At 37.4% G+C, this 14,695-nt stretch overlaps 1 protein-coding gene across 1 annotated transcript in view; it reads right to left on the bottom strand.

Annotated features, from left to right (window-relative positions):
* Positions 1-8,033: 8,033 nt before the first annotated feature.
* Positions 8,034-14,695, bottom strand: part of CD274 (CD274 molecule) — a 30,713-nt gene continuing 24,051 nt past the window's right edge. Inside the window, exons 5-7 of the mRNA XM_055087207.1 lie at positions 13,675-13,782; positions 12,164-12,223; positions 8,034-11,098 (exon numbers count right to left, since the gene is read on the bottom strand). Of these exons, the coding sequence (XP_054943182.1) occupies positions 11,076-11,098; positions 12,164-12,223; positions 13,675-13,782 (191 nt within the window). The 3' untranslated portion in view covers positions 8,034-11,075. The remainder of the gene's footprint in view (positions 11,099-12,163; positions 12,224-13,674; positions 13,783-14,695) is intronic.

Below are 14,695 nucleotides of genomic sequence, written 5' to 3'. Positions count from 1 at the left end.
TTAAAGCTGTCAACAGTCAGACATCAAAAAAATGGAGTCAGACTCCTCATTACACATACCAATGCACCCAGTACGATTATCATCATTTAAATTTCTCATATATTAAAATTGAAAACACATATAAAGAATAGACAAACTATATCATAATTCTATCCCATAAGGACATCATAGCTAACAACTTAGCAGGTGGCTCTGTATCCAAAATTCTCAAAACTGGCTGCATATTGGAATCATCTTAGAAGCATTAAAATATTATTGATACTTTTATCTCACCTCCAGAAAGTCTGACTGAATTGGTCTGAATTAAGTATTGGTAATTGGATTTTTATAATCTAAAAAAGAAGTACTAGCCATAAAGGAAAAAAATTGATAAACTGCACTATGTATAATTACTAACTCTTGTTCATCCAAAGGACCCACTAAGAGAGGGTATAGACAGACCAGAGTGGAAGAAGGTATATTCAATTCATATATCTGACAAAGGACTTATATCTAGAATGTGTTAAGAATTCCTACAAAATCAGTAAGATACAACCGAATAGAAAAGTGGACAAAACCCTTGAAAAGACATTTCATAGAAGTTTATTGCCAAATAACCAATAGACATACAAAAAGAAGCTCAATTCCATTAGTCATCAGGGAAAGGCAAATTAAAACCATAATGTAATACTTCTACGGATCTACCAGCATGCTTAAAATAAAAGAAACAGAAAGTACCAAATGTTGCTGAGAATGTGGAACAACTGGAATTCACATACACTGATGTTAGGAATGCAAATTGGTATATTTTCCAGCACTTTCTACACTAATGCCCCAGAAATTCTCTCTTATGTATGTATCAGTGATTCAGCAATTGTACCATTAGGTATATACTGAACAGAAATGAATTTAAAGATTCACTGGAAGACCCATACTAGAATATCTATAGTTGTGCTAGTCAGATTAGCCCCCATTGCCTAGAAAAACAAAAATACACAGGCTAACAAACCTCTGACTGCTTTGGAGTTGTTCAACCCAGGTAGGTATCACTGTACTATACTGCTCCAACAGTATTAAACTTTGAAACCTCAGTTAACATGACTCAGTCAATTATTCAGGTGTAGCATAGTGTAGAGTTTAAGAGCATGAGCTCTGAAGCCAAACTCTTCACATCCTGGCTTCTTAACTTTCTAGCAGTGTGACTTTGGCTAAGTTACCTAAACTTTCTGTTCCTCAATTTCTTCATCTGTTAACAGGAGAAGATAATAGTAGTATTTTCCTTATAGGGTTTTTAGGAAGACTAAATAAATTAATACACATAAAGCACTCACAACATTGCCCAGCATGCAGTAAATACTAAAAAAAAACCACCTTAATACTATTTATTAACTCTCTTCCATGTGTTTTCTAGCACTGTGATTACACACTAGAACACATGGAACTACAAAAATACTGTATTTGGATTAGAGTCATTGGGGCACCAAAATACATGAATTAACTTCCAAAGGCTTGATAAAATATAACTCAAATGGTAAAGAGTGTAAAGGTTGAGTTCAAAGTGCTTTAATTATTTTCTGGTGATTCAATGGTTTGTGTTATTATTTATAACAATGTTATTTGTGTCTTTCAGTTTGTTTTGTTTTGGGAAGAGGAGGGCCTATGCCCATAACTAATGACAGTATGTTTCACTCTTCATGTTTTTAAGGCAGCTTGGATATCTGGATCATCTCTGTATTCTGCATAATGCCTAGTGGATACAGTAGGCGCTCAACCAATGTTCAAAAAAGAGGATACATTATCATTTACCGTGTGTTCATTTCTGTGTAGTTAGAAACCAAGCTGGGTCATTATTTTGTTATGTTTTCAGTTTGACTGAAGAATAGACAAATATTTAAGTTGAGGTATAAAAAGAGGAATTGCTTTCCACTACAAAGCTGTTTGTTCTGAAACTAGCAAAGAACAAAGCATCTTTCTTTAAAAACAAACAAAACATGGTTTATCCAAATAAACATTTCCTAAATTTCCCCTAAATAAGTTTTAAGTTATCCTATGTAAGTAACTTCTGCTTTACAGTAGCTCAAAACTTACGGACATGAGGGGCCCAGATGAATCAAAAAGGAATGCCAGAATTTTAAATGTGCAAATTGAAAAGAAAAAGGAATTCTAGTTAATTTTGACATTATGAAAGATAAAAAATTATAAAGTCTATCAATTTAGACTTTAACTTGGAACAATTTTAATTCAGTTATTTTAACTTTTAAGATAGAAAAATTACACTTTAGCTTTCAATTTTTTATTTTTAAAAATAAATAAAATTTTAATAGTAAATACTTTTAATTTTTAAAAAATAGTTTTAAAGTCATCCATAACAATAACAGTCTGGCTGGATTCATAGCTCTTGGAAAATAGTTTAATAAACCATTTCTTGGCATCAATAATATCAATACACAAATTGATTGCAGGCTTTTAGAGCACCAGGCATTGTGCTAAGCACTCTAGGTACGCTCCCTCATTTAATCTTTACTCCATTTTAGTCGCAAGGAAACAGGCTCAGTGAAGTTAAATAACATAGCCATGGCCATAGTGTTAAGATGACTGGAACTTGGGTCTGAAGGATTCCAGGTGTTTAAAAGCACTCTCTCACTCTTCCCAAATGTACATACATTTCTCAATACAGCTAATTTTTTTTTCTCCTTTCTTTCATAGTCACTTGAAATGAAGCAACTTGAGAAGAGCTTGTGGTAAGTGTAAACAGGTGTTTGTTGTTTTTGTTTTTGTGGGGTTTTGCATTTTTTATCCTAGATACCTGAATCATTTAAATCAAGTTTTTAAGTCTCCAAACACCTTCAGTGTCCTAGAAAGAAACCATTTTATTCTTGCTAAGTCATCTGTATCCAAAAAGGAAGAGAGATGGTTGACAGATGAAGGCTGCTCTCAGTCATTTGCTGTTACTAATATTAGTTTTTTCATTACTCAGTCCTGACGCAGCATTTTCTTTAATTCTCACAACAAAAACAGTTCTTCTAATCAGTTTCAGTTATGTAAGTTTTGTTGTCTATTGAGTAACTTCTCTACATTCTCTCTTTTCATTTTTCACCACTACAGAGCACTGAGGCGAAAACAGCTTTCTATGTCTTGTCGAAGGCTGGATGCTTGATCTTAGGGCAGACAGCCAAACTTCCTCATGGTGAAGCCAAGATAATGAAAGGGAAAGTCTATGGTTTGGGGATTTTGATAGTCACCAATAGCCCCCAGAATGCTGACCAAAGCTTTACTTTGTGGTTATGCAAAAACTTCACTTGTGCTAAACTCAGTTCTCCGACTGGATAAATATAAGTTGGGATCACTCTTGCAAGCTTTCCCAAGGTTCAAATATTTTAGTTAGTTCATATCTGTGGAAGCATATTTCATGTCTATGGCACTATAAACAATGGGTTGATTTGGCCTATTTATTCTTTTTTTTTGTTCTTAATATTTATTTGGTTGCACTGAGTGGGATCCTTAGTTGTGACTTGTGGGCTCCTTAGTTGCGGCACGTGGGTTCCTTAGTTGCAGCTCGCCAGCTCCTTAGTTGCAGCTTGCAGCCTTCTTAGCTGCGGCATGCAGGCTCCTCAGTTGTGTCATGCGAACTCTTAGTTGCAGCATGCATGTGGGATCTAGTTCCCAGACCAGGGATCAAACCCGGGCCTCCTGCACTGGGAGCATGGAGTCTTAACCACTGTGCCACCAGGGAAGCCCCTGGCCTATTCGTTCTTTTATAACAGTTTCCTTTATTATCATGAGGATCCAAACCCATAGCTACTTAATCAGAGCTCATAAATTGATCATGCTTTCACATACTAGAGGCTGTTCTGGGACTGAGACCAGTGAAAAACAGGGAAAAATTAAATGAAAGAAAATAATTCAATACAGCTGGGCTCAAGTCCAGATTGAAATCCAGCGGTGGCTGAATTCAGTTGTTCAAACTCCCTCACCTCTGATGTTTGTATTTGACCTTATACATTAATGAGAGTTATCATTTCCTTAAAAGTATATGGAAGTTCCTGGAAGGCAAATAATTGAGCTCAGATTTTTTAAAATTATAATTTGTTTATTTGGAATAGGTAATAATATGATTCAAAAGTCAAAACCAATAAAATTCTCCCACTATACACCCGATATGCCACCCCAAAGGCAACCCGTTTTAACAGTTGCAGGTGCATCTTTTCAGATATATTTTTTTGCATATACAAGGAAATATGTATCTACATTTTTTCCTTTCAAAAGTGCAGAATTTGTATCTGAAAGGATGCATAGTGTACATAATATACAAATTAAGTGTACACAGTATACATACTACTTATTGTGAAAGTAAATGCTTATAGTATATGTGTTGTTGTATACCTAATTAATATAATGTACAAAGTGTAGCATACTGTACTCTTCTATACCTTTTTTACTTAACAATAAATGTATCTTGGAGATCTGTTTCATGTTAGTACAGAAAAGAACTTCCTTATTTTTTGATGTGGCTGTCTAATACAGTATTCTGTTGTTTGGATGTGCCACCACATTTATTTAACCAGTTCCCTATTGATGGACATTTGGGTTGTTTCCAGTGTTTTGCTATTATAAATAAAGTTGCAGTAAATATCCTTATGCATATGCCATTTTGCACATATGAGAATATAGCTGTAGGGTAAATTTCTGCAAGTAGAATTTCTGGGTCATTTATAACTTGATAGTTATTGCCAAATTATCCTTTTCAGGGTTGTATCAAGTAAACGTAAGGGATCACAGATTTTCTTTGATTGTTAAATTTAACCTGTATGAAAAGAAAAGAAACTGCTTTCCACACTGCTATTATCTGAATGTTTGTGCCCCACCTCCCAATTCACATGTTGAAATTCTAACCCCCAAAGATGAGGTTATTAGGATGATGGAGTCATTGGGAGGTGCTTAGGTTATGAGGGTGGAGCTCTCATGAATGGGATTAGTGTTTTTATGAAAGAGACCCCACAGAGATCCCTTGCCCCTTCCACCATGTGAAGACACAGCGAGAAAGTTCCAGCTGTGAACCAGGAAGAGGGTCTTGGCTGGAACACAACCACGCTGGCACCTTGATCTTGGACTTCCCTGTCTCCAGAAAGATGAGAAATAAATTCTGTTTATAAGCTACCAATCTGTGGTATTTTGTTATAGCAGCCCAAATGGACAAAGACATACACCATCAGAGTTAGGCATCTTCTCCACTCTCCAGGGTCCAAGTTGAATCTGGCTTCCTTGGTGAAGGCTTTCTAACCCTTACTATTTCCTCCCTCCTCTATTTCACAGCATTTGCTGTCCTCTCTTCTCACTGTCTTGAGACATTTTTAAAATGTCTCATCATCTCTAACACTTGATTTATTACTTAATTCTTCCTACTAAATTTATATATCATTTCCTCAGACTGTAAGCTCCATGATAGCATGAGCCACATTAAATATCTTTGACTCTCCTACAATGCCCTGTAAATGCCTGGCATGTAGAAGATGTCCAATGAGTTACCTGACCCACTGAGATGTTTGTAATGGAACTGTGGGAAATGGGAGTGGAATTTCAGGGTATAAAGTGGTACTTTCTAGGTTTCAGCTTTGGCATGGGCTTGGGGAGGAAAATCGACCCTCAGGCAACAAAGAGGGAGAGAAGAGGTGGAGGGACATACACAGAGAAAAATCAGATTAATATGTTGAGGTATGACACAATCCTGCCATAAAATCTTAATCTGGTAAACCATTTATTTCTTGAGAATTTTCCTGCCCCAAAATGTAGGCTCTGGAACACTGTCCTAACTCAGTTTTGCCACCATTGCAGTCATCCCCAGGGGTCTCAAAGTGTGAATGTGAGAGTGTGTGATCCTTTGGCTGGTCTCCAGCCTAGAGATTATTGCAAGTTTAGAGACAGGGTGGATCTTCACCTCCCTTTACCTCCCCTTCAACCAGGATGCTGCTGCCTGTTTCCTCAGGCCTATCCTTGCAGTGGGTATCTCTTCTTAACATTTTTGACCTCCCATCCCCCTCTGGATCATCCCCTGGTTTGCCACCTGGACTGAAAAGCTCTGATGAGGAATTAAATCCTGGGGTCATGGATGAGATTTCACTCCACACTCGAGGCTGCTGCCCATCTCCCCAACTTGACTCTCTCTTTGGTGAGACTGTATTAGCCACTCTGACTTTCTACAAAAAGAGATCTCCTAGAGAGGTCACATTGACTGGAAGGAGGAAGTTGGGGATCTGTTTACTGATAATATTTCCTTGAGTGGAAATGCATATTCAGAACTCCGGCCCGCCCAGTTGCATTTTTATACTATAATAACTGCAGTCAGATCATAAATTGGTAGAAAATGGAGTCAAAATATGATAGCTTCACAACAATAAGAAACTGAGAAGTGTATATCTTAGCCAATGTTCCACAACTTACTCTCCATTCAAAATTAATGTCATAGTGTTATATATATAACATTTAAATGGCCATTTTATATTTTTCTGTTGAGGGAAAATATTAAGTAAATAATCAGCAAGAATTATAATAAAAACTCTATTAAAAAAAAAAAACCTTCCCGGGACTTCCCTGGTGGCACAGTGGATAAGACTTCACGCTCCCAGTGCAGGGGGCCCGGGTTCAATCCCTGGTCAGGGAACTAGATCCCACATGCATGCCACAACTAAGAGTTTGCATGCCACAACTAAGGAGCTCTGAAGCCGCAACTAAGGAGATCCATGTGCCACGACTAAGGAGCCCACAAGCTGCAACTAAAGAGCCTGCCTGCTGCAACCAAGACCTGGTGCAACCAAATAAATAAATAAATAAAAGCTTCCCATAATACCACCGTAATCATGCAGTTACTTATTTTCGCTTTTTTAATGCTCCGATTTTCGTTAACTTTCCGGATTTGGTAGCTCTCCAGGTAAACATGGTGCACTTTTTTGGTACACTTCATTACCAGCCCATGACATTAAATGAGATAATGTGTGTAATCCCAGTGCCTGACATAGAGTACATGCTCAATAAATGGTAATTATTATAATTATTAATGATAAAACCCTACCACTAACAACTGTTTCAGTTTGGTCAAACTTTAACCTCTTTTAAAATATAAATAATTCTGGAAGTATTTAAATTATATAGGGGTAATTTGATTTGTAGTATTAATTCCCTTGAAACTTTGTGGGCCCGGAGTAGGAAAAAATTATAAAAACGGCATGTATCTACCTTCAGGGATATCTACAGTGAAAAAGCTAATTTTGAATTCTAAGTTTTAAAATAGTAATAATCTATATATTTTCTAAAATATTTAGATAAAAATATATTTGGTCCACTTATGGCAGATAGTCACATGCTTGTAAAAGGGATTGGAGTAAAAGCTTAATGACAGCTTATGGTACATTTTCAAGCTAACTTTCCTACAATATGGACCCTTCCAGTGTCACAAAATTCCATCCAGAACCATGACCACCAAAGCCAGCCAGGAAGATTGATCAGAAAGGTGAAATATACTGATGCCAACCATGCATTTTTATTGCTTTCATTGCCCAGCAGTGGCATAAACATTATACCATCCTCATTTCTACAAAGATACTGATACTCTTTCTTTAGAACCATCTAGAATCTGACATATATTCTTAGAAATAGTCATCATTATCTTTTGAGAGTGTCTGATTTAGAGAAATGATCAAAAGTCTCTTTGAAGTAAGCCTGATGATTAAGTAATTAAATTAGTTGACAATAAATCTTCTTACTGTCCCGCCCTGAACCAGGCCTTAATCCTCAACTTGACTTCAATCTAGGTTTCTCACTTCCTTTTCAGAACCTGATGATTGAAATACATCCAGCTTCGTATGCATGGGCTTGCATATCCATGTCTACTGATCTGAGAAGAGTACTCTCGTAAAGGAAAGCCCCTTCATTTCCCTGTAGTTCTCTTGAAGACCACACCTCTCCCATCTTCCTTTCCACAGATCTTCAATTCGGACAACACAATTTTGACTCTTTTCTTGGTATTGTCCTAAAGAAAGCTATCAAGTGAGAGAAGATGAAAACTTTCAATGCATTCTTTAAAAAATTCTTTTGATATTGTTTCATCACACAGGCTGCAAGAGTATGCTGTGTAAACATAGAAGCTATGAAAAAAAGAACTAGGAAGGTAGCTGAAGATATTCCAAGTAACTGTCTCCATTGGGATGTTGAACTGGGAATGGTCTTATAAAACATGTAGAAAACAAGAAAATAGACATGTGGGTGCACTGAAGAACAAAATAAATACGAATATTTTATTAAATTAATGCAGGTGTAAACAGTGATAATCCACTGCAGAACTAGATATCATCTCTGCCTATATCATTTACAATGAAACACAAGACAAAGGGATAAAGTGCCTTACAAATCCCATACCACAAGAAGGCATTAAGATTTAGGAATGGAGTAAATAGACTTTACGTCTTGCTGAACCAGAATCCTCACTTGTACTTCACACAAACAAAGGATACTGTCACTCAAACAAGGGATATTGTGCAAATGAACATGTACAAAAAGATAACAGGAAAAATTCATTGGAGATTCTGTTTCTTCAGCCTTGACATGTGGCAAAGCAAAGAAGGTCTTCCTTGTCAGTGATCCAGGTAAATGGCCAAGAGGGAAGAAATACCCTGGGACCTCCTGAGAGGGCATCTGAATTTTTGGAGAGCAATGTCTTAGGAGGCCTGTGTAGTGGTGAGAACTGGTGGGACTCAAGGGTTCAGGCACAGCTCACAGGTATCACAGGCCTTTTCTGGCACAGATGAAGGTCTAGGGTCAAGGTACTTGACTGGAATTTCCAAAAAGAACATGTAATTTTGCAAGTGCAACATCGAATTCAAGTTTATACTCAAGAGAAAACAGAAAAAAACAAGTTCCAGACATGATTCTGTCATACAGACTTAGCAATAAAGTCGTCCTTTAGGGCCAGGTTGACCCCATGTACCCTGAAAAACCCATTTTGAGAAACACATTCTCTCTTTGAGAAACACGAAATAAACCAAATCCAAACACAGTCATAGAGCAAGTACTCGACAAATGCTGGTTGTCTAAATGTAGATGTAGTAACTCTTTAGTATGTACCACATCATATGAAAGATACTAAGAGACTATGGAAAAGGTGACCTAGAACAAACAAGACATAGTACCCAGCCTCTGGGAACTTCAAATTTGTTCTGTCTACTACATAAGAAATAGTATATTAAATAAAAATAGCAAAGGGCACAGCAGATGCATAATGCATTACCACTTATGTGAAAAAGAGCAAAAACTAAAAATATATACACATTTTACAAACATTTCCACATATGTTCAAAGAATATCTTTAGAAGACAAATAAACAAAAGACAAGTGTTGTTGCTTCTGGAAAGGGAAACTGGATGAGTAGGAGGATGGAATGGAGACTTTTTAATGTCTCCTATTGGACTTTTTGAATTTTGAATCATGAAAAAGTATGAATTCAAAATTCAGTTGCATTTAAATAAAAAAGAAAACTGCTAGACAATACTAGGCACTATATAAATAAACATCAAATTTCATGGCAAAGGCAAACAAATCAGGGGTAAATATAGTGATAGAAAAGGAATTCAAGAGCTGTTTTCCACAGTTTTAAAAAATCTGACATCTCATAAACTAAATTGCTTTGATTATTAAAATGTTTAAGTATTTTCAACTGTCCAGGAACACACTGGCTGGCTACCCAGAGCGTCCCCTCTTTTGGAAGCATTTCTAGACTTTCCTCCTCACACAAGCATTCTCCTCGAACACCTTATACTATGATAATGCACCATGCTGTAGCAATATGTTTTCTTACTGCTGTCCCCATCATACTATGAGCTCCTCGAGGGGAAGTGCTTTATCTTGCTCACATCTGTATACTCTGCCTGGCACAGTGATTGACATGGTAGGGCGCTTCCTAAATGTTCACTGAATGAATGAATTTCTTAAAGTAAAACAGATCTGTAAATTGTATTCTAAAAGGACAGTGGGTAAAAAAATTTTTTTTAATTAAAAAAATGTTAAAAAGAATGTGTATATGTGTATAACTGAGTTACTTTGCTGTACAGCAGAGATCGGCACAACATTGTAAATCAACTATACCTCAATTAAAATAAATAAAAGGACAGTGGGTGACAGTCTTGGAAATCTGAGGTCTGCTATTTATTGTCTTGGGCAAGTTATTTTATCTCTGCTCTCTCAGCTGTGAAATGGGTAAAATAATACTGCTTGCTACAACACAGCTGCTACAGGGATGAAATGAGATTATGTGTACACATAGTTGTAAAGCTGATACTTAAACATAACAGATATTTTGGTAATGTATCTTACTTTGAGGTCTGAGAATAAGATTATCCAAGTCAGTCAAAATATCAATGGGTTAAATAAGGCAATATCCTATACAAACCAATGGTTTGTTCTCTATGGTTCCTATGTACCGATAGTTATAGAGGATATCAAGCAACTTACAAATACTATATTTTACTGGACACACACAAGTCATCAAGCAGTAAGTTTGGTCTGGTGACATAATTTTAACTTCTAATACAGCATATCTTCAAAAGAAATCACTCACAACCACACTCACATGACAAGACCCCACAGACTCAAAATAAATAAAAATAACTCATACTTAAGTACTGTTGCAACACTGGGACTCTCAATTACCCAGAAGACAAATCAACACTGAGTGAAGGCAAAGGGCACTTCTGCAGGAACTGACCATTAAATCAGGGAATCTCAACCTGTTTTCCTAGGATGAGTGATGGATAATTTGCATGGATATTTATCATTCAGAAGTGTCCTTTCTCTTTTTCATATGCATTGATGAGTATCCCAGTCATTTTGAAGTACCAAGGTTTCCTTCCAGGCTAAGGCTACCTTTTTTGCTCCTTCTTCCTTTGTTCTCCTCTTCTTTCCCAGCTTCCATTTTCAGAGCTTGGGCCTTTTCAGTTCTACATCATCTGCAGCCCACTGGCCCATTGCATGCCTCTGGTCATGCTAGCCCTGACGAACTCAAACCACAGGCTGAGAATCCCTGCTTTAAGATCAGAAGTTTCAACGTCGGATTACGTCTCCTCAAATTGTGTATCTGGAGAGTGAAAATGAGATACATAAGTTATATTTGCTAGATGATATAATAAACTTGCAATAAGAGAAAGAAGCATATTATATTTATGTCCAATTCCCTTTACACGATAAAGTGTAACCAACCATCCTGGTTTGCCAGGAACTGTCCTGGTTGTGAAACTGAAAGACCCATGTTCTGAGAAAACCCTTAGTCCTGGGCAATCTGGGATGGTTTGTCACCCTAGGATGCTCCAAACAACACTCATTAATTAGCTTTATAACACAAATGAGTGCTATGGATTACATAACGAAACATGCCTGAGCTTGTCCAAGGCAGTTAGACTACTTTAAACTTGGGCTCATTGTGAAGTGTGGTTTCTAATTACATTAAAAAGAATTAGAAACCTTCATATAACTTTCCTCTTAGTTCAATCATCTGGGTGAGGTCTTTTTGGACTTCTACAAATGTAGACATTTTTTGTGGAATGGATTTAAGTGAACAGGTTAAGAGTAAGGTTCTAGAGTCAGGCAGATTTGTGTTCTTGAGCAACTTATATTATCTTCTTGACCCTCTGTTTTCTCTACTATAAAATGGGAATAATCCTAGTATTATCCTAGGATAATAAATAAATAAATCCTCTTTGATTTTGTGGAGGGAGGAGATTGAAGTACTGCACATGAAGCAGTACACACAGTGCCTGATACACGTTTTATCTATCTATCTATCTATCCATCCATCCATCCATCCATCCATCCATCCATCCATCTATCACCCATCCACATAAATCACTTTGGTCCCCTATTGCAGGGAGATGTTAGGATGCAGAGCAATAGAAACCTACCAGAGAGAAGTTGCCTCCTTCCCCCACCTCCGCAAAGAGCCATCCCTCTACTCTCCTTTGCCATCCCTAAATCTCAGACTCTGGGAATAGTTCTTATATCAGAGTTGTGAGGCAAAGAGGAGCCGGCAGTTCCAACAGTCAGCATTCTGTAAAATGAGGGGAGATTAAGGCTGATAGCCTTCTCCTTGTTCTTTAACTTTTTGTTTACTTTTCCTTCAACTTCCGATCCGTGCTAATATTCTTACCATTTTGCTGCTTTGAGTTCATATCTTGGGTGCCACATTTTTCCACATCCATCACTCTCACTTGAAAAAAAAAAGTTATTTTTATTTCCATATAACACAACTCTACATCCCACACAGTGACTCAAGTTTAAATCCCAGGTTCCTATGAAACATTTTTAATCCCTTAGGAAATCTGGTAGACTTCCGTATTCCAGGAGTCCCAACCCCTGAGGTTTAATTCAACAGTTTAGGACACATGCTTTTGTTTCTAAATTTTATTCAGGAGTATATACTTATATTTTGCATTCTTCCCCCAGAGATGTACCATATTCTGAGATACTTTATTATACGCTCGTTTTCTAGTCCTTTCTAATGCCAACTAATTATTTTTCACATGGAAATGCAAGTTGGCTACAGCCACTTCCTTGGACAAATCAAAGCCATCTCAGGTCTTCCTATCACTGAAACTTGATCCTTATATTCTGGCTGCCTCAGTTCTGTTAAGTACTTGTTCATTAGAAGAAGCTGACCTCCACTCCCTCAATTACACCACTTTCCCAGATCCACCCACCTCTTAAGGGGTTGTAGGGAATTTCTCAACGACTATTGGAATTCCCTTCCATTTTCCACTTCCTTATTTGTCATCAGATAACTCTATACACAGATCATCATCAGATCCTTTGGTGTACTTCTCAAAGTACTGGGGAAATGTTTGCTCTAAATCATCTTAAAATCAAAGGAAATTATTTGAATAGCCACCTTTTCCTGAATTTTAATTGCCCCCTTGGGTAAATAGAGAAATACACACATTACAATTATTTTGAAATCTATATAACACCCTCAGCCAGAAATCTTGCAAACTACTCTATGGTAAAAGTATCACTGCTCTCCATAAAGAACTATTTTTATTATTTAAAGGTCCCAGAAACCAGCTCAATATAACAGTGCAACCAATGCTAGACAAATTCAACTGAAACCAACAGGCATTTAGCTTTTCCTCTTCTGTAAGTCTGTGGTTATTTGCATGACGGAAAGAAACTGTTTAACACTTGGTCTTATTCAACCTCCATACACAACCTTTCTCTCACGATCTTCACCCATTAATCCTGCACAGCTTCACTATAATTGCTATCAAACAGTGGAGTGTCTTTGTGCTACCTTGAAGAGGCAAGTCAGGTTTGCTTGCAGCCATGATCCATTCTCACCCCCTTGGAAATGTTACTACAAGTGTTCACTGCCGCCCTTCAATGAAAGTGATACTGCAGAACAGTAACTAAAAACCTACTTTGCATAACTGAAAGGTGGCCCTGGAAGGGAAAGCTAATAGGAAACCATTTGATAAATCACTGTTTCCTGCTGGGGGCACCCCTAGCATTTTGGGTAGAAAAGCTCCCTGTTACATGGGACTGTCCTGCAGATTACAGGAGATTTAGCCTCCCTGGCTCTGACCACTAAGTGCCATTGTGACAGCAGTAGCACTCTCATACACTTCTCCTCAACCCCAATGGAGACTATTACAATAAAGGAAATACCATCTCTTTTTAGACAGAAGATGATTGTCAGCGTTACACTAAGGAACAACAGGAGAGCTCCCAGAATCACCAAGTGAGTCCTCTTTTTTGCTGGATCTGGATATGGTTCTGAAAAACAAAGCAAAATAAAAAGAAACTGACTAAAGATAAAATCTTCTTTGGAAGGGGCCAAGAGAATAATCATCTTTGAAGCTTAATCTAGGTTAGTATTAGGTTAATTTTCTTAAATACCATAAGTTCCTTTCCAGTGAGTGGCTGGAATGGTGAGATACCTCAGATATGAAAATGGGAGCAGCATGGAAAAGTGGAAGCAGCCCAGGCTTTGGACAGATGAACCTGGGGTTAAGTTCTGCTGCCACTCACTAGTTTTGAGATCTCCAGTAAGTCCTTTAACCAGCCTAAAAAATGGAAATGATAATGAAATTTTTGTGAGGCTAATGTTTATAAAGTGCTTTTCACAGGGAGTGGCAACTCAATATTACATGGTAGCCTTGATTATTTCACTTCCTGCATTCCTTAATATAAAAGGTAGCAGCCTACTGCACATGGCAAATATGGCACATGAAGGTCAATTGGCATTGCCAAAGAGCTCCTGCTTTCCCATATCTGTGGCCATGATTGGAACCATTGTTTGCTATCTTTTCTTTCTCCACAGTTTGAACATCCTGGGACATCTAATCATTGGCACCTCTCACCAACCTGTCTCCAGTCCCATGCAGGAAGAAAAGGGGTCTTATGGCACATGATGCTCAGAGACTGCTAACTTCCACCTCCCACCATTAGCCATGATCCATGACTACCTAGTTCAAGCTTTAAAGCTGTAGTCAGCTTTTCTCTAGTAGCTTGCAGTTTACAAAGCCTTGTTAATAACTTTATGAATTAGGTGTGCCTTTTTTTTTTTTTAATCCCCAGGTTACAGATGAGGAAACAGATTCTGAGCAGTTAGGTGAGTTAACCCTAGGTCTTCCCACAAGTAAGTTATCATAAAATAGCTTTTAAATGGCAGGAACCTATTATACTA

The sequence above is a fragment of the Physeter macrocephalus genome, chromosome 9 (genome assembly GCF_002837175.3).
Source record: "Physeter macrocephalus isolate SW-GA chromosome 9, ASM283717v5, whole genome shotgun sequence".
Lineage (NCBI taxonomy): Eukaryota > Metazoa > Chordata > Mammalia > Artiodactyla > Physeteridae > Physeter > Physeter macrocephalus.
Note: the sequence above shows the minus strand (reverse complement) of the source record. Positions and strands in the feature narration are given on the sequence as shown.